Source organism: Sinohyriopsis cumingii, chromosome 11 (genome assembly GCF_028554795.1).
Source record: "Sinohyriopsis cumingii isolate HCF-2022 chromosome 11, ASM2855479v2, whole genome shotgun sequence".
Taxonomy (NCBI): domain Eukaryota; kingdom Metazoa; phylum Mollusca; class Bivalvia; order Unionida; family Unionidae; genus Sinohyriopsis; species Sinohyriopsis cumingii.
Genome location: NC_142971.1, coordinates 55,114,285 through 55,137,166, shown reverse-complemented (window position 1 = coordinate 55,137,166; position 22,882 = coordinate 55,114,285). Strand labels below are relative to the sequence as shown.

Genomic DNA, 22,882 nt, shown 5'->3' with positions numbered 1-22,882 from the left:
TCTACATGAACTCGGACAATAATTCAAACACACGATTTTGTGGAGACAAATGAAAAAATAGGCACATGCACATTCTTTGAAACAAGTGCACAATCAAAAGCACTAGATAAAATAATGAGAAAGCATACTACTGTCCCAGATATCTTAACCAACTGCTCTTGCAATTTGGTGTTCAGAACATGTTAGCCAGTGGAGTGACTTTAAGGTCAATTTGGCATCTTGTTACAATAATTTGATGTCACATTGGTGTCAAATATGGCTGCTGTTGCTACAAATAGAAGCACCCATTAAATTCCTTTAAAAACTTCTTTCCAGATTTCTACCAAATTGAACAGAAAGCTTTCTGGCATAGACTCCTTCAAATTTTTTGCATATAATACTATTTTTTCCATCAGATATGTATATTGCAACTAAAACTGAGAATGTCTTTAAACATCGTTCTCATAAACAATGTTTCTGTCTGTAAAAATCACATGTAAAAAGAAAGGGTCTTGACTTGGATTTGAAACAGATGTTCATTCTCTGATTTTGAGAGAGAACATGCTTTCATGAAAATCATATTTGTTGGGGTCAGGGCTAGTGTATCATTTTGGGACTTCTGGTGGTCTTCTTCCACTTTCTTGTCATTTTACCTTCAGTCAGTGTCATACTGGAGTGAGAGCACTTACACTTCAGGCCAAATTTTACTGGTTCAGCAATTTGTCAAGCCATCTTCCAACCAGCAGCAGTGCACCTTACTATGATGGTAATTCACCTGGCAGCCTAATATGGTCTATCAGCCTATCCCACCTGCTGAGTCAGATCAGTAACATGAGGTAATGTATTACTGCTGTTCAAATGTAATGGGGTCAAACTAATTTTAATTATGTGATACTTGCCTGCTATTAATGCCCAATTCCGTAGTCCCTACCTGCTCTTTATGTCCTTTCAGTCTCAGTCCAAGTTAAAGAAAGATGATGTTCCAATTGTGGGAGTTGACTAAGGTCACAAACTTGGATTATGTTTTTAGTCCACACCTCCATTTACTAATAATAATATGAGGATAAAATGTCGTTGGACTGGACAAGCACAAAAAAACGATATTTAATTGCAATAATGGTACGTAAGTAGTACATAATTAAAATGTTTTTTACACCACCACAAGTAGAGCTGTGAAAATTTTAGTGAATGTCTACCAGGTACCTGTTGATTCCAATGATTGGTTACCCAGGTACGCAATCAAGGGGAAATTGTATTAAATGTGTTAAACTCTGAATTGCTTTGTTGATGCTGATATGAAATACATGCAAAAATATATATTTTGGTGGTGGTGAAAGTCTAAAAATATCAAGTACATAAAACAAACAATTGACGAAACTGTTGGCTACTAATTGTCATATGTTGGTGCTTATGTAGACACTTAGCTTGTGCTTTGATAATACAGTTTGGGAAATCTATGAATACGTGTCACTTGTGCAGCAAGATCAAATAGCTGCCCATTGTTACTTGCCACTCGTGGCTTAAAGGACTGGCACATGGGAAAACAAGCTAAGAGATCAAGGTCCAACATTTACTGGAAGAGGCAGAACTCTGCTTGGCACTGAAAAAGTACATGAATTATTAGCACAGATCCTTCAAAAGGATTGTCCAGTTTGAAAACAAAGTGAGTGCTGCTTTTAGTTTTCTTGATGAGTCTGGTTCCCATAGTAGTGTTTAATAGTATCTTGCCAAATCAGTAGTCCATAATTGGGAACTAGATTTAACTGTTGATACACCACCAAACAAGATTCCTTTTTTTTTCCTCAAAAACACGTGACATTTATTTTGTGACACGTCTACGTCGAAACTCAATTTTTTATTATTCAGTTAGTACAGTGCTAATGTCATGATTTCAGTGGAAGTAATAATGAAATTTCTTATCATCCTTGAGGATATCTCTAAATGCCAGATCAGGAATTTTCTGAAACTCGCTTGCCCACAATGGTCCGTATTTGTGAAATCAAGCTCTATATTTTACGAAGTATTCATTTTGCTTGGCTGCCTTGTTATCTTTGATCACAGTAATGAAAGTGTCGGTTAATTTAAGGTAGTTTCTGTTACATACACAATGACGTTTATTACAGTGTTTGATTTATCAAATGAAGTGAGTTCACCTGACATACAACCAAGGCCACTAGTTATTAAGTTATTCAGATTTTTGTGACTTTTAACTTTTCTTTCATTCCACCTCCTTTTTTATTATTCAAAAGACATAATTAAGGAGATAAGACAAAGGAGGTCAGCTTTTAATTCAGTGCAACAATACAACAAATACTTCCACAAGTCAGTTGTCAAAACACGGTCGGCACTCAATTAGGTTCTCAGAGAAACGCACGCGGACATATCTGTTATAGTAGATTGATGCATTTTATGTTTAATTACAAGAGAACACATTGCATTTATGACAATTACACTTAAAAGAAACTAAAAGATTGAACTAGAACACAAATTTCAATTGATAAAAATTGTATTTAATTTGTATTTATTTATTAAAGTACTGACTTCACTTGGCGTAAGTGACATTTTCATTGATCAAAATTTCCTTACATATCGTTAATTGTGGTGTACTAGAAATGTCGTTTGGAAAGAAAATGTAAAAAATTTTATGCGCTATTTTTAAATTTGATTTTTCATAGTGTTGATTAAAATTTCCAGGTCTTATCTGCCATTTTTTCAACGATAAAACAAGCGATGCTTCACATTTTCTGTTACCAATTTTGATTGCAATTTTCTTCGAGTTCAACAAATATGGATAAAAGAAATTTTGTATTTTCGGGTTTAAAAATATGGGATCCATGCCTGACACTGCGTTATAAATGGGTTTGCGAGTAATCGAGGGAGTGGTGTATATGGTAAACCAGGTACCCAGTGGCTCATTTTATTACACTGGTTATTATCGGTGGGCAGTTACACATTCACAGCTCTAACCACAACCCCACAAAACATTTTGGTTGTGTAATTGAATTATGGCATTGTCATGTGACTGGAGTCCTGCAGTAAATATGTGACTGTTATCAGAGTTCAGTAATTTATCATATTCTACAATTGTTTAATTAAATGGAGTATCTTTTCGTGACTTTTACATTGGTTCAAAGACTTGTCAGTTTGCTTGAATAAAATTTGAAATGCCTTCGTGTTAAATGACCTACTTCTGTTCCTGTGCTGGAAATTATCAAAGGGCCCCCCCCGCAGCAACATTTATATAGTAAAGTCATAAAGTTAACAACTTATTTTTGCTCTTGGAAAAAATTAATAACTTCAGCATCTGTAAGATGAAAAAAACTGGTATTATTATGTAGCCTTTAATTGCAGGGTGAAGTTAAGATGTACATACCTCTTGAAGATGATCAGAGTCGTGAACTGCCTAGCTGCATGGACTTTTACCGACCCATCCGGCAGACAGTGTACTCGGTTCTCCTTAACCTTAATAAACACATGATCATCCACGACAATCAGGGCAAAGATAAAGATAAGAGTAAGTTCACTACACTTTTAACAAGCATATTTGCTGGCTGTCTCCAGACATTCTTCTACAAACTCTAAACCAGATGGTTGGTTCAGTTGCATTGGATTGAGATTTGACAGGCTGTCCATTACTAGAAGTGATCATTCCTTATACTTTTTAAAAGTTCTCGTATTCTTGATTCCTATTGGCTCTTGTTCAATAGATGAAATCATCTCATCATTCTTGAATTGGGCAATGTTAATATGCAGCATATTTGGTCTAGCAGATTGCAATATGAGTTACATCATTAGTTTAAAAACAAAATCCTTTTTCTTTTTCTTCAGCTCTTGACTTTCAGGATTCCATTTATATTTTTGGAAACCTCATTGTATTTTGTTTACAAATGTTGTTAAACATAAATTTTGTCCACAAAACTTCCAACCTCTTAACATGCCTTCTTTCAGATGTTTTGTTAATGTCTAATGTATTCTCTTGATAGATGAGTCGAAGTCTTTTGATGTTCCAATCAAGGAGTGGATGGTGTGTCATGGAGGTAACAGCAAGCCAGGTTTTAAAATTGTTATGGCTAAGCCCGTGAACTGGAAAACTCCCAGCATTGAGCGCATGTGGCTGGGTCAGCAGCCTGACGACAAAACCCGACGGCTCCGAGCCTTCCTCACCTGCCTCCAGAGTGATACTCCACTGATGCTGAATACACATTATGTACCACAACACCTCCTTATCCTCTGCTGTGTACTCAGGTTAGATGTCTATTCCTCTTAATTTTTTCTAATTATAGTGATTATTTAGTAATTTATCTCCAAATTTATGTGAGGCATTTCAATTTACTTGAATATTTGGACTAGTCAAGACATCAGTGGGAGCTGAGGATTTTACATTCTTAAAACTACACTATATCTGCGAGGAAGGTTAGGCTAACTTGAATAATTGTTTTAGCGCTGCTACTGCTGCATTGTTAACACTTTAAGTGGCTCAAGTCTTCAGTTCAAGTTGAATTCCCTCCTCCAATTAGCTATTGGCAGACTAAAACAACAGCCAGACTTGATTCTAGTTTCTTGATAAGGACTATCATCCTTTTTTCTCAACATTTGTCTGCTGGCGTAGTTACCATGGATTGTTTTATTTTCTGTGTTGTGTTTGATATTTTGTCCAGTCCTTAACTTTGTAGCAATAGTCCTTTTTCTTTGTTAATTTTAAAGGTTTTAGGACACTTGCACATGAAGCTGTGCTTCTGTATGGTTGTCAACTCACTGATAACTGGTGTTGTATTATGCACAACAAATTGTTCTTTTTTTTTGTTGTTAGCTTTACTGGTCTTATGGCAGAAGAGCTTATGGAAGGATCTGTTGTCCATCCGTCCATTAGTATGTTATCTCAACTACTAAACTACTTGGAGGAATGTCATAAAATTGTACATGCACATTCATCAAAAGATCTGCTTGGTTTTAAAAAAAATGGAGGCACCCAAAGATCTGCTTGGAAGAATGTCATAAAATTGTACGGGCACATTTATCCGAGGATCTGCTTGGTTCTAATAAAATGGGGGCACCCAAAGATCCAATATGCCAGAGTTGCTGCCTTGAAAACCTTGCCACTACTGCTTCTGAATGGGATTTGCACCAGGGGAAAACTTGCATCAGTGTCATTCAGAATGAAAATGGTGCCTGTTTGATGATATAAATATGATCACCACCACAGCTTTCTTTAAAATCTTGTTATCACAATTACTTAGGAAAAGTTGTTTTTACATGAAAATGGTATCGTCTTGAAAATTTTCTTACTGCTGCATATCTTGAAATTGACTTCTTACAACGTATGGCTGGTCCTAAAAGAAAATGGTGCCAGTCTAATATTCATTTTGCCCACCACGGTGGCCATCTTGAAGTTCTTGTTGGTGTTAATCCTGGAATGAATGCTAATATCAATAAAAGGTTTTCACTCAAAGACTTCTTACAGTGTCTGGTTTATCTTGAATAAAATTGGTATCCAGTGGCCAAATCTTGTTGCTGCATCTCTTGAATGGATTGTCTTGTCAGCATTGGGTTTTCAATAAAAGACTTGAGTTTATCCTACATGAAAATGATGCCGATCTGATGTCCAATATGGTGACCAAGGCATCTTCATGAAACTCTTGTACTACTCCTCCTGAATGGAAAGATGTATCAGTATGCTACTCCACAATGATCATCTTGAACATATTGTCGACCCTAATTTGGAAGAATGGATGACTGTATCAGCATGGGAATTTTGCTAAACAACTTAGGATTTCTAGTTATGACGCCATATAGACATTCAACATGCTTGCCACAATGGCCATCTTAAAAATTTTATCAGTGTGATTTTCACCAAGGACTTAAGATGTCTAGTCAGTCATAAATTCATATGTTGCAGATTTTTGAACGCTGAAGAAATGTGTCATATGAATATCATACATGGTCGTTATGGCATTTGTCTTAAAATTCTTTTTATTGTTGCTCATCCAAAACAGAAAGTTGCATCAATTTGAGGTTTCTACCATAAGACATATTATTTCCACTGGCTAAATGGACTGTTACACAACAGTTGCATTGCAATTTTCCCCATTTAACTTTTTTGATGCAGTGTTTAGCTGTGATAGAAGTCATACACTGTACATGATGCAGGTCATAGCTGGGATCCCTCCAACAGCAAGCATGTAAAAGGACAAAAACGTTTCTTTAGCTGGTAATAGGAATGCTAATAAATATATTTCATTTATGCATCTCGAATTTCCTCAGAATATACTTTCTTAGTTGTGCAAATCTGAATGTCATGACTCTTGTCATGGAAAACTTGATACACACCGAAATTGTCTGTAATTTCAACATTTCCAACTTAATCACATTCTCCTTACTGCATTGAATTGACCCAATAAATCCAGTCCATCATAAGCAGAAAAGCAGAATTGAGTTGATCAACAGATAAACAAAATCCATCCATTCCAGACCAACAGTAAGGTTTTTCAATGTGCATTAATTCAAAATATTACTCTAAATTTCAATTTTAAGTAGATGAAAACTAAAAAATATTTAAATAGTAATGTCGAGTATGGGTTAGTGCTATGTGCACATGAATATCATTACTATGTATTGATGAATGTACAGTTGTATATTTATTTTGAATTACACCATAAATTCAGTCACTTTGTTTTTTTGTAGTGTATTCCTTTATTATTAAGCCTTGGGTAGGAAGATGAAATGATTATTGAATAGAAAGGGTAATGCATTTGTGTGGGAAAATACGAGCTCGCTTTTAAGTCTTGTGGGGAAACAAAGATTTTGGTATGTCAGGTTTTGTTTTGCAGGTACATGTTGCAGGCAGGAAGAATTTTACAGAGACAGGAGCTGGATGCATTCCTTGCCATGAGTGTGTCTCCACTTCTCCATGATGTACAAACAATGCAGGATCTAAAAGTAAACTTGAAGTTGGTGGGGTTTAGCTCTACTGGGGATAAAACAAGGGATTGTGGAACAGCATGTTGTCTGTAATCCATTGTCTGTCTGTCCATCTGCACAAATTTGATTTAGTATTTCTAAACTGCTTGGAGGATTGTCTTCAAACTTTGCACAAACATTCATTCCAGGATCTGCTTGGTTCTAAAAAAAAAAACTACACAATGGCACTCAGAGATCCAGTATGACTGCCAGAGCTGCTGTCTTGTAAATCTTTTAATTACAACACCTGAATGGATCAGCTATCTTTAACATCATGTTGTCAGTATTCTTCCAAATAAATCAAAACTCATGTAAATATTGGGTATTCACCATTTTACAAATATGTGGCCTAAAAGTAAATAACAGAAAGAAGTGAAAGCAACAAGTTTAATAAAATTAACATTTTATTTCTCCAATTTAAGAGGAACTTGGAGTATTGTGAATTCAATCCCAGGTAATCCTAAATGTTCTACAACAAGACCAAAAGTGTATTGTGTTCAAAGTGAATTCCATATTGAAGGTGCTAATAGTCATAAATATGTTGATGTCCAACACTCTTGATGCATCACAATGATATAATAGAGAATGTCTTTGAAGGAATTCACAATAATTCCAAATAAATGATTCCCCTCTAATTATATCTGAACATGACATTAAATGATTCTACAGAGTGAATGAATACTTGTTTACCGCATCCTTATGTATATGGACTGTAACCTGACCTATGATGCAATAGTATTTTCTTGAAAAACTTGTAAATACTGTCCGGTTTCAATAACATTCCGAGTTTGTAATAAGGTTATGCCTTGATTGCAAGTCAAAGTTAACACATTTTTTTAAAATTAAAAAGGTTTGGTAGGCTTGATTTCTACCTTCAATCACAGACAAAGGTCAAGTACAAAATATAAATTTAATATACATGACAACCAGAAGACTTTTAAAATCTGTTTGCTTCTAAATGAAGATGGTGCCAATCTGACATCCAGTATGACTACAATGGCAGCAATCTTGTTTTTACTATTCCTTATAAAGTTGTGTCTTGCCAGAATTATACTTGATCACACCTGCCAGCCCTCACGATTTTGGCATGAATTTCATTAAGTCTTGATAGCGATTCACGGATTCATGCCACATGCAAAAAAATCATGAATTCCCAAATTCTTAATTGGCTTAAATCATGAATAACATGAATTTTATCCCATTAAGTGCTGGTCAGAATGGCAGCAGTGTCACTGATACCCATTACGGTCTTGTATTGCTAGTCACGAGGTTAGTAGTACTATATCCAATTTTTACAGTTTGCCCTGTAACAAGCATTGTAAAGTATATAATCTATAGTTGGAACAGAAGTTTTACAAATACTCGTGAAGAAAATGCCCTAGCTGATTTTTTTAAGCGGCACATGTACATACTCGTAGCAATTGTAATTTTTTAAAAACAAAACACCAAATGAAGACAGCTTTTTTGATTGTATGAATTTCTCAGATATTAGCATGTATCATAATTTGCTTGAGTTGGTATTTTGTCTGTGCATGTGCCAACACCACTAATCGTTAATCTTTTGACATTTCATCATTTGGATTAACACCATTTTGTAATGAAGCTGCATTACAGTAAAAACATTTTCACTTCAGTGGAAAAAGATATGTATTCTACAAAAAGTGAAATACAGCTTGGACTACACCAAAAATTGGCCTTGCATTCACGCATTGATGTAGACTATGCTTTTTGTACAGTAGTATGCCACAAAATTTAGAATTGGGAATGTGCACAGAGGCTCATATCATTGCTTACAATTTACCTGTTATACATGTACTGTATAATAATATATAATGTTATATAGTTCATGTATGACATATAAATTGTAAGCAATGATATGAGTGGGCATGTAGCAGAATGATGTAAAAAAGCACACAACTTGCAAAAAACACCTAGATATTGGAAAAATGAAGAGCACCCAGCAGATTTCAGCCCTGGAGTACTTTAAGCCACCTACTTTAATTCTGCAAGCTACCAATGCTGAAGCATTGTTGTAAGTTTTCTTGTTGAATATAACTTGCTTTTCTAAGTTGGAGATAAGCAACAGTGACAGTGAAAGAGTATTTCCTATTGTAAGGAAAAATAAAACAAACTTGAGTTCCTCCTTAGGTGCTGAAAATTTGCAACAGTTTTAGTCACCAAGATTAAACAGCAGGCAAGAAGCCTAAACTTTTTTGAGATTTTTTTTTTTACAATAGCCCAATTGAGGAAGTTCAGGTCTGCCACAGCATCATATCATGACAAATAGCATAAAGTTTGTATATATCAGTAAATTTGTACATGTAAGTAGTGTAAATAATGTATTGTTTTTATTTTGGGATTTTCATATAATGCAGTACTGACCAACAGTGTGGATGGAGTTAGTGTTGTGGTATAATTTTTCACTAATTTGTTATACCTCTTTTCACAAATTGCGAGTCTTGAGGGTTGGCAGCTCTGTTTGCCAACCATTATTCTCTTGGCATAATCATTACGCTTTCTTCCACAGAATTGTCTTAAGCTCACCTGTATATTGATTACGCTTTTCAGGTACATTAAAAAATAATATAAAAATAAAGCAATAGAAGTTTTATTTTTAATTTATATTATCAAGTTAATTCCACTTGTCGTAAAATAATAAAATATTGAGAATATTCTAAAAAGAAAGACTGATGTGTAAGAAAAGCACAAGAGCTTATTTGTCCATCATAGAGCTAAGTGTACTTTCATAATTTTCTATTTATAGCAACTACATGACCTATTTCCAAGAAAATAGACGGGTTTCTTTAATTTGAAAATATGCCTCGTAGATTCATTGCATTGATAATGAAATTAGGTAATGGACCAGTTTATACATTTAAAAAAAATGCTGCCAGATATTAAGCGAAATGGACTTGTGTGGGACATGTGGATGAAAATTCTTAGAGCAGACAGGTCTTTTTCAACCTCAGAACGTGTCCGTTCAGAAAAAGGACAATTCAACACTATAAATTTGTAATGAAGATTATGGTAGTGATGCAATACAGCAATCAGATTGAAGACAGATTCTGTGGACTTCACGATCATTTGGCAAAAGTTAAAGACATGTAGACTAATTAAAGTGAGTGTTGAATATACATGTACATAATTTTTCATTATGTTTTGTGTTTGTATTCTGGTTTTAATTAACATGGATATTGCCCATTTGTGCCAAATATTTTGACCTGCAGATCCAGGTTGGTAGTAAAAATTACTTTTAATACAGTGAACTGCATTTATGGCATGTAATATATTAGTTATGAGATCATAACATCAACAAAGTAGGGTTACTAATGTTGGTAATAATAATATGTAGATCATGCTTTAATGGTCATGTTACACTTTACCACTTCTGTTACCAAAGATGTTTGTAGAGTTGGCATGTATACAGAAGTCTGAAGAAAATCAAGTTTGTCCTAAATAAAAATTATACCAAGCATCATATTTATTAAGTTCAAAATTCATCTGAAACAGCTGTCGCAGATATAATCACTTATTTCTGAAAGCCAGAAAAATATTGACAAAACCCACTTGCCTTCTACAAATTAAAACAAGGTGATTAACTCGCATGGTTTGAAATCTGCATCCACCCACCACACACATACCTATCAATTCCGTGCTAATTATTTTATCCTATCATCATGTTCAGACACCAGTAACATATATTAATGTAAATGAAATGTTGCAGATCTGTTCATTGTATATGATTTAAATCCTTTACTGATCTTTTTGATGGATACTTTTACGCACAGCTTCTCTGTGGCTTCATCTCCTGTCTACTTGGATTGAACTTGAAGGTTACACTTCCAGTGCGTCAAGCAGTGAAATGTTTCTTTCAGTTCTAATTTGTAGTTATTGTTTGTTCAAGTCCAGGATAAAAACAATGGCCACCAGTGAGAACAAACTAGTTTATTCACTAAATGATGCACTGGAAGCTTTATGTTAAAACTTGATCCAAATAGATACAAAGTAACAGATTGGTTTTGCACAAAAGTGGATATTAAATGACATCCACCCCCTTCCTATAAAAAAAAAAATCCATTTTTATAAACACGTTTCAGTACCCCTACTTTCATATCATATCTTAGAGTTGTGGGTTATCTCATGAGTACTTTATTCTGAATTTATTTTCATGCCCAAGACTTCTGCAAGTTAAGTCATTGTATAGGTGGGGTATGTGAATTACATTCTGGGTTATTCTGCTGTTTCAGCTGCCTCAGGTCAATGTGCGAGGGGTTCATCTTGCCTCGCTCTTCATGTCTGGCATTGAGCATGCTATTTTTGCCAATGATGTATGTGGTGCTCCCATTCCTTGGACCATGTGCTGCCCTTGGAACTTCTTTGATGGGAAGTTATTCCACTTCAAGCTACTAAAGGCCAACAACAACACTCCTCTTATAGACATGTGCGATGGACAGGTGAGCATTGAATAAAAGGGTTTAATTTTGATGGACAGGTGAGCATTGAATTAAAGGGTTTAATTGTGATGGACAGGTGAACATTGATTGAGTTTAATGGACAGGTGAGCATTGAATAAGAAGGGTTGAAATTCGATACTTTGCCTCCATGACAATAGTTCATCAATAATGATACTTGATGTGGATATTGTGAACTTAATAGTATTATGACATGATTAAACTTTTGTGACTGGTTATTTTACTGAATTGTTTGCCCACTGTCGTTTTTTAATTCATCATTTCTTTATTAAAACTGATTAAAGAATGAGACTTCTCATACTTCATTGCTAAAATGTGTGTTACATACTACAGTATAAACCCTTGTCTTAAACATTGGTCCCTTGGACCCATATTTCATGCTTCACTGAGTCTAGTTAAATTTTGTTTTACTATTGATTGAATAATTACACTAGATGATTCTATTTCTTTTGCTACCATACTTGTACAAAAAAATGTTTGCAATGACTTGTATTTAACACTTGCCTGGCACGGGTTAAAAAGTTTGCACTTGGCTCCTGACCACATAGTTTTTCTGGATACTGTGTACATATTGTCTAATGATATGAATCTCTGTTACTGCCATATTCTTACAACAAAGAAATTCATTGTGACCTGTATTTCACAGAATGGCCAAGTGGTCTTAAGACACTGATCTTTACATACCTTTCATACATGTCACCTCAGTTCACATCTCAGCTTGGCTGACTTATGTGAGAAAGCTTGCCGGTAGCATCCCATGGGTTATAGTATTCTACTTTCACCAAGTATACTGGCCATCATGTGCTGAAAAAATGGCTTAAGATCACACAGAATCTTGTCTTTTTTTACTGGCTTTGATTTCAGTACAGTCATTTATCTCGTGACCACACAAGTTTTTGGCATACTGTATGCATACTTTTCAACATAGAATCATGGCACTTTCAAAAAGAGTTCAGTGACCTATTTTTCCTATATTTTCAGTTATTTTCTGAAATTTTGTTTCAGGTTCATTTTTTGGGACCTTTTCTTGATCCATCATGAAATTTCATGCATCTGTTAATTCTGTATCCTTGCAGCCATAGGAGGCCAATATCATGAACATGTTATTCCTCAAGTATTTCTTTGTATGACCACAGATTTTCCTTGAGATATATATTTTCCTGTTCTCAGTGGCTTCCTTAATTTTGAAGGAAGAATCTTTATCATCATTTGTTTTGTGGTTATTGGTAATCAGAAACCAGAATGTCAATGGGCATTTTCTACACCTTGGTAGAGTTGTCGTTTTGGACACCTGAAAGGTCTTGTTAGACCTCTTTCATTGATCTCATAACTTCCATTACTGCTCAAAATCTTTGAGACCATCAGAATAGGTCTCCTTCATTTGCTGGCCTAGTAAAACCAGCAAGTAAGTGTAACAACTAAATAAACAACACAGTTTCAAAACCCAATCTGGAACATTCACAAGTCATCGAGGAAGTCTACTGATTCCATCCTCTTTCCCAGACAGGGGGAGATGTGCACGGTTCATGAGATTCCACACCTATTGAAACCAGTATGAGCCATTTGCTCTTTTTTCAGAGGTCTGGTCAGGCATCGTGACAGATTGGTGGGTCCTTCCCAGAGTAAAGGAGAGTTCACATCTGTGTTTCACAGAGCACCACCTTCTTTTAAGAATCCCCATCTTGGCACATTAGAGATGGTGCACAAAGATGCCAGCCTTCTACTCCTGTATTTGTCTAGTACCCGAAAAAGGTCGACTATTGATGCTCATTGTAGATCTTTATCGCCAGACAAATTCTTGCAAGAGGAGCACTTCAAGATAGACACTGCATCATCATCAGTCTGGAGCACCATCAGGCCCAGAGATGGAAAGATTTATCAGGCAGCAAATTTATGTGAGGCATATCGGCTTACTTGAACATTTGGGCTAGTCCAGACATTAGTGGGAGTTGAAGATCCTGCGTTCTTAAAACTTCACAATATTTGCCAGGAAGGTTAGTCAAACTTCATTAATTGTTTTAGGTACTAATGTTGCATTGTTAACATAATTTGGTCTCGAGTCTCCAGTTCAAGGTGAATTCCCTCCAATTAGTAATTGGTAGACTACAACATAAACCAAACATAAACTCAGATTGATGCCTTAGTTTCGTCATTAGGAGTATCACCTTTTCCTTGGAATGTCTTCTGGCTAAATTACCATGAAATGTTAATTTTTGGTGTTGTATTTGATAAATTAACCAGTCCTTTTCTAACGTTCCTAGTATCATTCCATGGATAATTTTGAAGGTTTTAGGAAAACTATTTGCAGGTCCTTTCTCTATCTCTATATGCTTTATTCATACCAGGATCTGCTTGGTTCTAAAAGAAAATGTTGGCACACAAAGTTATGGCTGCCAGAGCTGCTGTCTTGAAAATCCTGTCACTACTACTCCTAAAGGGATTGTCAGCCCAAAAATAATGTTGAAACTAAGTCTGATCTATGTGTAGGATTTACAGAAACAAACAACAAGCAAGTGAACTCCTTGTCAGTGCCATTTCAAAATGAAATATAGAAACATCAGAACACCAAGCCTAATTAAGATGCAGATTATTTAAAAGTAGAATTCAGTTTTTGTTTTAATTCTCGAAGAATTTAGACCTGCTTGGTCTTGTGCTACAAAACTATATAGCCACATAAGGTTGAAGATAAATTGAATATATGAGAATCTAAAATGAAATTGAAAAGATATTTATCTGTTTAAAAAATGTTTCCGTCTTAAAAAGGACACTGTGCCATTGATGGACTGGAAAACTTAATGTAACTTGAAGGAGCAGACAGGAAACCAGGCATAATAGTTGGCAAAGCACTGATTTAAGAAATTGCTACTTTGGCAGATCTTACTTTAGTGAAAGTATCCAAAAGATAATACCCATGAGCCATGGCAAAATGTAAAGAACCATAAAGAACAGTTTCCCATGTTGTTTAGATTGGCTTTGCTAGCTTTGAATATGTCCTTTCAGACAACAGATTTACGGAGGATCTCTCTACTATACATATTCATACACAGATAAGGTACAGTTTAAACAAGCAGCATCTTCAAAAAGATTTTTGCTTTCAGTAGAACTTTAACAGTGGAGAAGGAAGAGAGATGGATATTTTGTTTTAGATAAATATTGAACTAGAGCTGTTTACTCATCCCCCTCTTTTCTACTCTTCCCTTATTTTTGTGACCATGGGGGAGATCCCTCTTTAGACAAAATCCGGACAGCATATCTGCATGCATAGATGTTCTGTTTGTTGTCTGTGTATAGATGCATTGTAGGACTTTGCAAACAGTTGCCACATGTTTACTACTAAAGTATGAAATGTCCTTCCTCTCATTCCATGGTGGCTTCAGGTGTCTGAATGGTCTAAGGCACTCAAGTCTTGGCTCAGCCAGCATGAGTATTTGAGAAAGCTTGCCAGTGGTTTTTTCTGATTTTTCCTAAACCAGATATATTTTCTGCCATGTAGACTCCATTGTGTACTGAAAAATGGCCTTAAACCAACAAAATTCAAACCAGTTATCATCCCAGGATGACACTCTCCAATCCCACAAGACTGGATGACTTCAGTCCTAAGCGGTTCAGGAGTCAAGAATGGTATTTGTGGTTTAGAGATTCTCAAATGGCCTTGGATCCCTGATACACTTTTGAGTGTCCTCTTACCAGTTCAGGGTTCATACGGTCTTTGAAGGTCTTTGACAGTTTGGGAAAAATGAGGTAGCATTCTCAAGGCCTTGAAAGTTTTCGAAAATCGAGCAGATTATCCTGAGGTCTTTAAAATCTTTGAAAATTGAAATAAACCTGAGCATTTTTATTTCTTTCAGATGTAGACTAGTTTTCCTGGTTTCTTTTGATGATGACCTGTTCAGTTTCATTTCATCATGATACAGCATTGCAGTATTTTGCATTCATTATTTTCTCATATGACATAACTTGTATCCAAAATGTTTGCAAAAATATGTCATGGAAATCTATGTTTGGGTCTTTGAAAGTTTGGGAGATTCTTTGAACCTGTCATTCAGAATTCTGTAAGAACCCTGCTGTTAGAGATAAATCCTTGGCCCCTCTTGTGGGAAGAAAAGTACCTATGTCTGAAACTGATAAGCATCTTTCCAGTATGGATGAGCAGCACCCTTTCAAGGGATGTAAAGTGCTCTTGACCAATAAATGTGAGTTGCACCTTCCCAAAGACGGGGCATTCACTCCCACTATAGATGATGAGGACTTGGGTTCACCAGACTGAGTTTTGTTATATCTTCTTTATAGGACCAGTCCTTGACTGGAAAGCACTCTTTTGATCAACTGGTCTTTCGGTTTTGATGAACACCTGAGCTGGTCCCTAGATTTGGTTTGGTTCCCAGAGTTCCCAATTTACAGCTTCTAACCCCACCCATTTTTGTACACATCCACATCAGATTTGGGCTGGTGGTGCTCACCTAAAGCTGGAGGAGGTGTTCATTTAACTGTGGTCTCCAGAAGAAGTAACTCCTAACATGAATGAGATAGGAAAAGTGCAGGCAGTGTTCTTCCCAGTTGGGATTTCAACCTGTTAAGGCGTCATTCACTCAAGATCACCTCTAGACAACACAGCATTTGTAGAATACTTAAAGCATCGAGGAGGTACACATGCCCATCTCTCTGCATGGAAGTTTGGAAAATAATTCAGTGGGTAGTCTCCTTGGTAATCACTCTCTGAATCTGCATATTCCTGGCAGAGAGTCTATACAGATGGGGTCCTCACGAAATTGCCTGTACTGTGAGGTGTCACTTTTTCAACAGGGGAGGTCCGGTAATGGACTCATTTGCTACAAGACTGAATAACAGGGCCCATCATTATATCTCCAATACATCGTAAGAGGTTCTTTTCATCTGACATATGGGATTTTCACCCTAATACATCATAAGAGGATTTGTTCATCTGACATATGGAATTTTCACCAAGTTTTCATAGTACAACCCTTCAAAATAATTCTGCAGATCTTTTGTCAAGTCTTTATCTCTGTCTTGGCTCCTCATGTCCCCTCTGGCCCCAATGGTCGTGGTTCAACAATCTATGCTGCCTGTTGGGAGATGAGGACACCAGGATCTGCTGTCACTGTACAGAGGGTCCTTCTTACACAACAATCCTCAGATTCTTCACTTCCTGCTTGGGTCACATCAAACCAGGACCAGTTGTCAAGCAAGGTTGCCAACTGTGTTACCTAGATTGAAAGGCAATGCACATCTGAAGTCTAAGATGCAAAGTGCAGAATCTTCAGTAATTGTTACAATAGGATTGCATTGCACCTATCTCTCCCTCTTTGGTGGCAGTCACTGACTTCTATTCCTTTTCGAGGAAAAAGAATGGTTAGTGTCTACCATTAAGAGCTATATGGCAGCATGTTCTAATATACTTAAGTCTTTGAGGATTCCATCAATGGTTTTGATCCTCATCTTTATGATCTCGCCATGTATTTTGTTCATTATTGTCTAGATGGAATCTTGCGTATGTTTGGGCTGCATCAAAATGACCTTGTGAACTTCTTCAAGAACCTTGCTCTTTTCCACCCTTCCTTGCCATCAGGGAGGAGGAATGACATCCATATATAGGCTGTGGAAGTGTTATTAATGCATCAGTGCAAACCGTAATTATGGCTTTTTCTTTCCAACTTGGGTTTCTGGTTAAGAATCTCTACCATGTCTGTGCTAGAGATTATTAAGATAGGTTCCTTTGCCCGTTTGATGCCATTCAGGTAATAATTGCTTTTGTCGAAAAGAAGGAAAGGTATGAATCATCTTCTTTAAAGGATTCCTTTGATATTTTGGCAGCCACCATTTCCATTTGGAGTGTCCTTGCTATCAATGAGCTTGTCAGTCCTTTACTGAGAGGGGTATTTTTCTCTTAATATTCAAGAGGTTATGCATCTAGGGCCAACTTGAATTACTCCTCTTTGGATGATGGCATGCAAGCTACTTTCTGGTGTTTCTCTGCATTTTCACCCTTATACTGACTGCTTCGGTGGCCAAGTGGTTAGAGCATCTGCCTTAGATGCAGGAGGTTGTCTGTTCAAACCCTTGGCAAATCATACCAAAGACTTGTAAGAATGTTACTAATAGCTGCCTTACTAGGCACTTTGCATTAAGAGGTTAGTGTTAGGACCGGTTGGCCTGGTTTCAGGATAATGTGACTGGGTGGGACATGATGCTACATGTCTGCAGCATGATGAACCCTGTGCTAGACTTCACTATAAACTGCCACACTGCAGACATCGTAGCAATATGACTGCAAATGTTTTAAAGCTACATTAAAAATCCAACTCACACTCCTTTTACCTTTGATTTTTGGTGCACTAGAGCACTTGTTTTTTGGTCTAATTGTGACAGCACAACCTTGTTGCCAAGCCATGAGGAAGATAATCCTTGGATTGACTGTTACTAAGGAATTAAACTCCAAAGGAATAATTAGCTTGAACTGTGGAAATGCCATCTCAGAAAGGAAAATTTATTTTACACATGCAAGCACTCCCAGTTGATATTGTTTTATTCTGTGCATAACATAGTAAAATAATAAAGTTGAGAAAAAGAAATGTTACTGAACAAAAAAGGTGAAATTCTGTCTACAGCAAATATGCATATTTTATGCATTTCAAAACATTCTTTTTTTAGTTTCATTTTCAAAAATGATTTTATTGGTATAAAAAAAATGATGTGCCCTTTGTAATTAATAGGTTGACCAGGTTCTTCGGGTTGAAAGGATGCGCCAAGCGATTATGGAAGAACTACACGTGGAATTTGCCAGACCATTGCTTCCCACTGCATCTCTTTACACCAGCTATCCACTGCCTCCATATGCAGCCCCTCCATTTCCCTATCGCCCTGCAGGCATGAGGGCCATGCCCCAGGGACCACTTGGACCTTTAGGGAACAAGACCTCGGGCAGAGGAAGAGGAATTCTGGGTAAGTGACAGTATTGTGACAGAAGAAAATTAGTTACGTCAGAGAATAGGGGTGAAGTTAATCCAATCTTTTATCTTGAAACAAATTAAGTTAATAGGTCACCTGACCATAAGACATCCTAGTGATTATGATATGGAGTGGCATCTGATGTGCATCATGCAGTGGCCATTGCCTAAACTGATTTCAACCAAAGTTTACGACTATCAGTGCATAATGGCCTTCAAATTTGTACAAATGTTGTTGATTTATTGTCACTTATGGCCATCTTTGATGGACCTACAAAAGGGAATAGAACCAGATTTGAAAGCATCGGGAGCCCAAAGCGCTTACCTTTACAGATCTCTGACATTTCATCTCTGTATAGGTTTGAGTGTGAGGTTCAGTCAATATAGGTATATACGAAAGCTTGGCAGGAGCTTCCCATGGGTCAGTAGTTCTTCCTCAACCAAATACACTGGTCACCATATATATTATCGTGTGCTGAAAAATTATCTTAAACCCATAACAGCAGCAGCTGCATAGAGCATAGAGTTTTAAACAGATGATACCAATCCACAATCTGATTTAACTGCCATTACTAAATGTAAAATTTTTATCCATCTGGTCAGCAACCACTCCTTAGAATTTCACCAAATTTGTCAGTTTGCATTCTGGAATAAATTACATTGTACAAATCATGCCAGTCTGATGTCAGACCTGACCATCTTGAATCTAATTTTTAGTTCACAAAAATGGTTTTTCAGATTTGACTAATTATTCTAATACGAAAGGCATTCAAATTTGGTAAAAAAAATTATGCTGACCTTCAAAACTGGCTCAACAGAGTTTGAACAGAGACTGTGATAGAAATGAGGTCCTTAAGAGCTGCCTTTATAGACCTGCCAACCCTTATGATTTTGGTCTCGTGAAAATGACTTTTAAAATATCTTGCAGGATCAAAGTAAAAGCGATTGTTGTAGTAAAATCCAGATAACTGGCTCGTCCGATTTTTACCTGGACCTGGGTTTCATAGTAGATATGGTGGAGTTAGTCAGGGAACCAGACTATCTTTACAGTAGGACTGCAGACACTTTAAACTGCACATATTTTTTCAAGCAAAGTGTCTGCATGATCAAACTTGATTATAAAATGTTTTTAAAATGGTGTCTCCAGCAGGCAATACATTTGAAGATGAATGGGAAAATATTTTTTTTTAAGTGTTAATAATTGGAAGAAAAAAAAAGGAGCATTCAAATTCCTGTGAATAAAAGCAAGAAGGGATAGGATTACATTTATTGAACATCACATGATTATTTGAGTATGTCTTGTGGCATGAAGAAAAAAAACGAATTCCAAGAATTGTGCCAGGTTGAGAGATGGCAACAAGACCTTGAGCTGTGTAGGGTATGGAATTGAAATTTGTGCAACTGTACTAGAGACAAATAAGGTCTACATGTACTTAACATACTTTTTTGTTAAACATAATGTTTACGGTTACTGCATCAGTTTTGAATACTAAACTTTTTAAATACATGTTTTCTAACTTTACAGTAGCATTACATGATATTTTGTTGTACCTTACTGAAAACTGGCTGCCACTGCTAAAAATAGAAAAACTTTGAAACAATTTGCTGGACATAATTTGTTTAACTCCTTCAGCCACGTGTAGGCATGGTGAGGCTGTACCTTACTTCCGAGCTCTGCAGCATCAAGATGTTCTAGTTGCATTACAAAATACAGAGGGGAAAAACCTAATTTTTTGGAGCCTTTATTTTTTTTCACTTAAAATTCACCCGTGGTCAGAATTAGATTTTGTGTCTGTATTTTAGACCTTTTGGCCTCAGATCTAAGGCAGATCAGTCTGAACTGCACACAGACAGGTGAACCTTTGCAAAAACTAGGATATGGTGGCATTTGGAATAAAGAGTGGTCTCCATAAGAAAATGATGTGTCCATTAGGCAACAAAAAAAAGAACTCCCAACTTTTACCCTTCTGCTCAAGCACGAGCAAAATAACCAATGGAAAATGATGTTTCTAAACAACTAGGCATTAGGCTAATGGAAAATGTGTTGAAAATTATATTAGGATGTATTCAAATTGATGTATTAGGATGTATTCAGAAATAGCCGCCAAAATGTGTTTCCTACTCGTATTTTAGACGAAAACTACAAAAACCTCCAGGGCTGTATGAGTTAAAGCACCTTATCATGAAGGCCTTTCAGATTTCTACAGATGAAATCAATCCATTGTAAATTTTGTCAACAGTTTCATTAATTTAAGAACTTTTAAACTGCTTCCACTTTAAACAACTTCTGAACGGAATTCATACAAATTTGATGGAACATATTCTGCCATGAAGGGCTTTCAGATTTGTACAAATACATTATGGAAAGTGGCTGCCATAAAAAAAAGTTTCAAATTCTTGCTTGAATTTTACCAAAATTTAACAGCATATTAGTATCAAGGGCTCTCAGATTTGTACAAATGCTGCCAATCTGCTTTCAAATATGGTTCTCAGCACACACAAAATGGATAAAAACTTTAAATAACTTCTTAAAACCACCAAGCATATTTTTGACCAATTTTAATAGCAAGATGGCATGATGGGCTTTAAATGATACATCACCAAATGTGCTGCTATTGTTATATATAATAATACTAATAATAAAATTTCTTAAAAAGTACTGATAAAAGAAAAACCTTGAAATACTCTAAACAGTTTTTGACCAAATTTGTGAGCATTCTGGCCTAAAGAATATGATGTTGGTCTGGCATCAGATATGGTCACAGGTGCAACAAATGGAGAAACCTTTCAACAGCTTTACAAAAAACTGCTAAACAGAATTTCAGAATTTTGCAGAAAGCATTTTGACATGAAGGACTTAAATTTTATGCACTTAAGGCAGATAGACCAAATGATATGGTCACCTAAAAAATCAAAAAAAAAGGTGCAGTGACTTTGCAAAAAGCACTAAACAAATTTTTACCAAATTGGTGTCAGAAGTTGTCCTGGCATGAAAGAAACTTGGGTAATTTTTAAGTTTACATTTCCAGTGCTGTTCATGCAGCTAAACATTTCTCTGCATCTCTTTAAGTACTATGCTATTCACCCAAAATAATGTCACCTTGACCTACATTTCGCATCATACTGACTTAATTGTTGTCTTTAGCTCATAAATGATAATGTTTTTGCAACCACCATGTGTGTGTACATACTTTATAATATATCATTTGGTGAGTAGAAGCATCTTGACAAGTGATACTGAATAACAAAAGTGGGTTACTTTGACCTATATTTCATGTTTCGATAACATTGATATCAGTATAATACTTGCACTAAGTTTATGCTAAAACCGTCAAACCCTTACCACAAATGATGTCACTTTAACCTACATTTCACATTTTACTTGCATCAAGTTTTTGAGGTTCGGTGAAAACCAGATTGGTAATTTTTCTGTACCCTATATACATACTACGATACTAAGATTCATGAATTTGGTGAGGGTATTTATCTAGATGAGCACTACACCCTCATCACAAAGTAGATCACTGTGATACATGATTAATATTTCATGCTTGTTCACCTTGGTCATCAGCTCTAGATCTGTTTATGCCAGAATAATCAGAATCGTTGATTGTATCAACCCTTGTTAGTATCACACCCATGTAAAAGTCATTGTGACTTATATTTCATATTTTACTGGCTTATATCAAGTTTTTGCATTTAATTCATGGCCACATTGGTGCTTAATCTAGTGTATAATGCTACTACCTGGAATCTAAACAAGGTGGGAGGATGTATCTTGCAGAGTACTATAAGGCAGGTCACACTAACCTAAATTTCACTGACATTGGATCAGTTTGATGTTTTTACTGTTCATACTTTAATCACAGAACTGTACACATCTCTACTTGTATATCACATTTTACTGGTTTACTTTGAACTGTTGCTTATAATTCATGATCAGGTAGTTTTTTTTTTTGTTTTTTTGGCAGACTCTAGAAACTAGAACTCAGAAACTAGTTCATGCATCTTTAAGGGTACTACAATGTACCATTTAATAGTAGGTCAGTATTTTATGCTTCACTGACCTGTGTCAAAGTTGGTGTTCAATTATCATTTTTGAGGAACAGTTCATGCTAGAACCATGATCACATTTTTGCATTTTGCTCATGACCAAACAAGTTTTAAGGCATTTTGTATGCATGCTGTCCCAATTAGAATTATGAAATGTGAGTGGATTCATTTTGGCAAGTGCTAACAGACAGTATGGTAACTGATGCAGGCATCGTGAAAAATCTTAATTCTACTCTTTCTTAATTGATGATTATGTTATGTTTTTGTTCTTTTCACTAAAAGACTTCATGTTATGTCTGTTTTGTTGTCCTATATAAAACTTTTGCTAATCATATGTTTGGAGTTTAAATATAGCAACAGTCAGCTTGGAATACTCATCACCACTCATCCTGAACTGATGGTTTTATCAAGAAGAGTTTCACTAAAGACTTCATATAGTGTCAGATGTCAAAATGC

The 22,882-nt window shown here is 36.0% G+C and overlaps 1 protein-coding gene across 1 annotated transcript in view; it reads left to right on the top strand.

The window, feature by feature from the left end:
• LOC149788484 (constitutive coactivator of PPAR-gamma-like protein 1 homolog) overlaps window positions 1-22,882 on the top strand; it is a 67,042-nt gene that overhangs the window by 26,093 nt on the left and 18,067 nt on the right. The window contains exons 9-13 of the mRNA XM_089974471.1: window positions 3,331-3,493; window positions 3,963-4,224; window positions 6,807-6,915; window positions 11,184-11,390; window positions 18,140-18,368. Of these exons, the coding sequence (XP_089830597.1) occupies window positions 3,331-3,493; window positions 3,963-4,224; window positions 6,807-6,915; window positions 11,184-11,390; window positions 18,140-18,368 (970 nt within the window). The remainder of the gene's footprint in view (window positions 1-3,330; window positions 3,494-3,962; window positions 4,225-6,806; window positions 6,916-11,183; window positions 11,391-18,139; window positions 18,369-22,882) is intronic.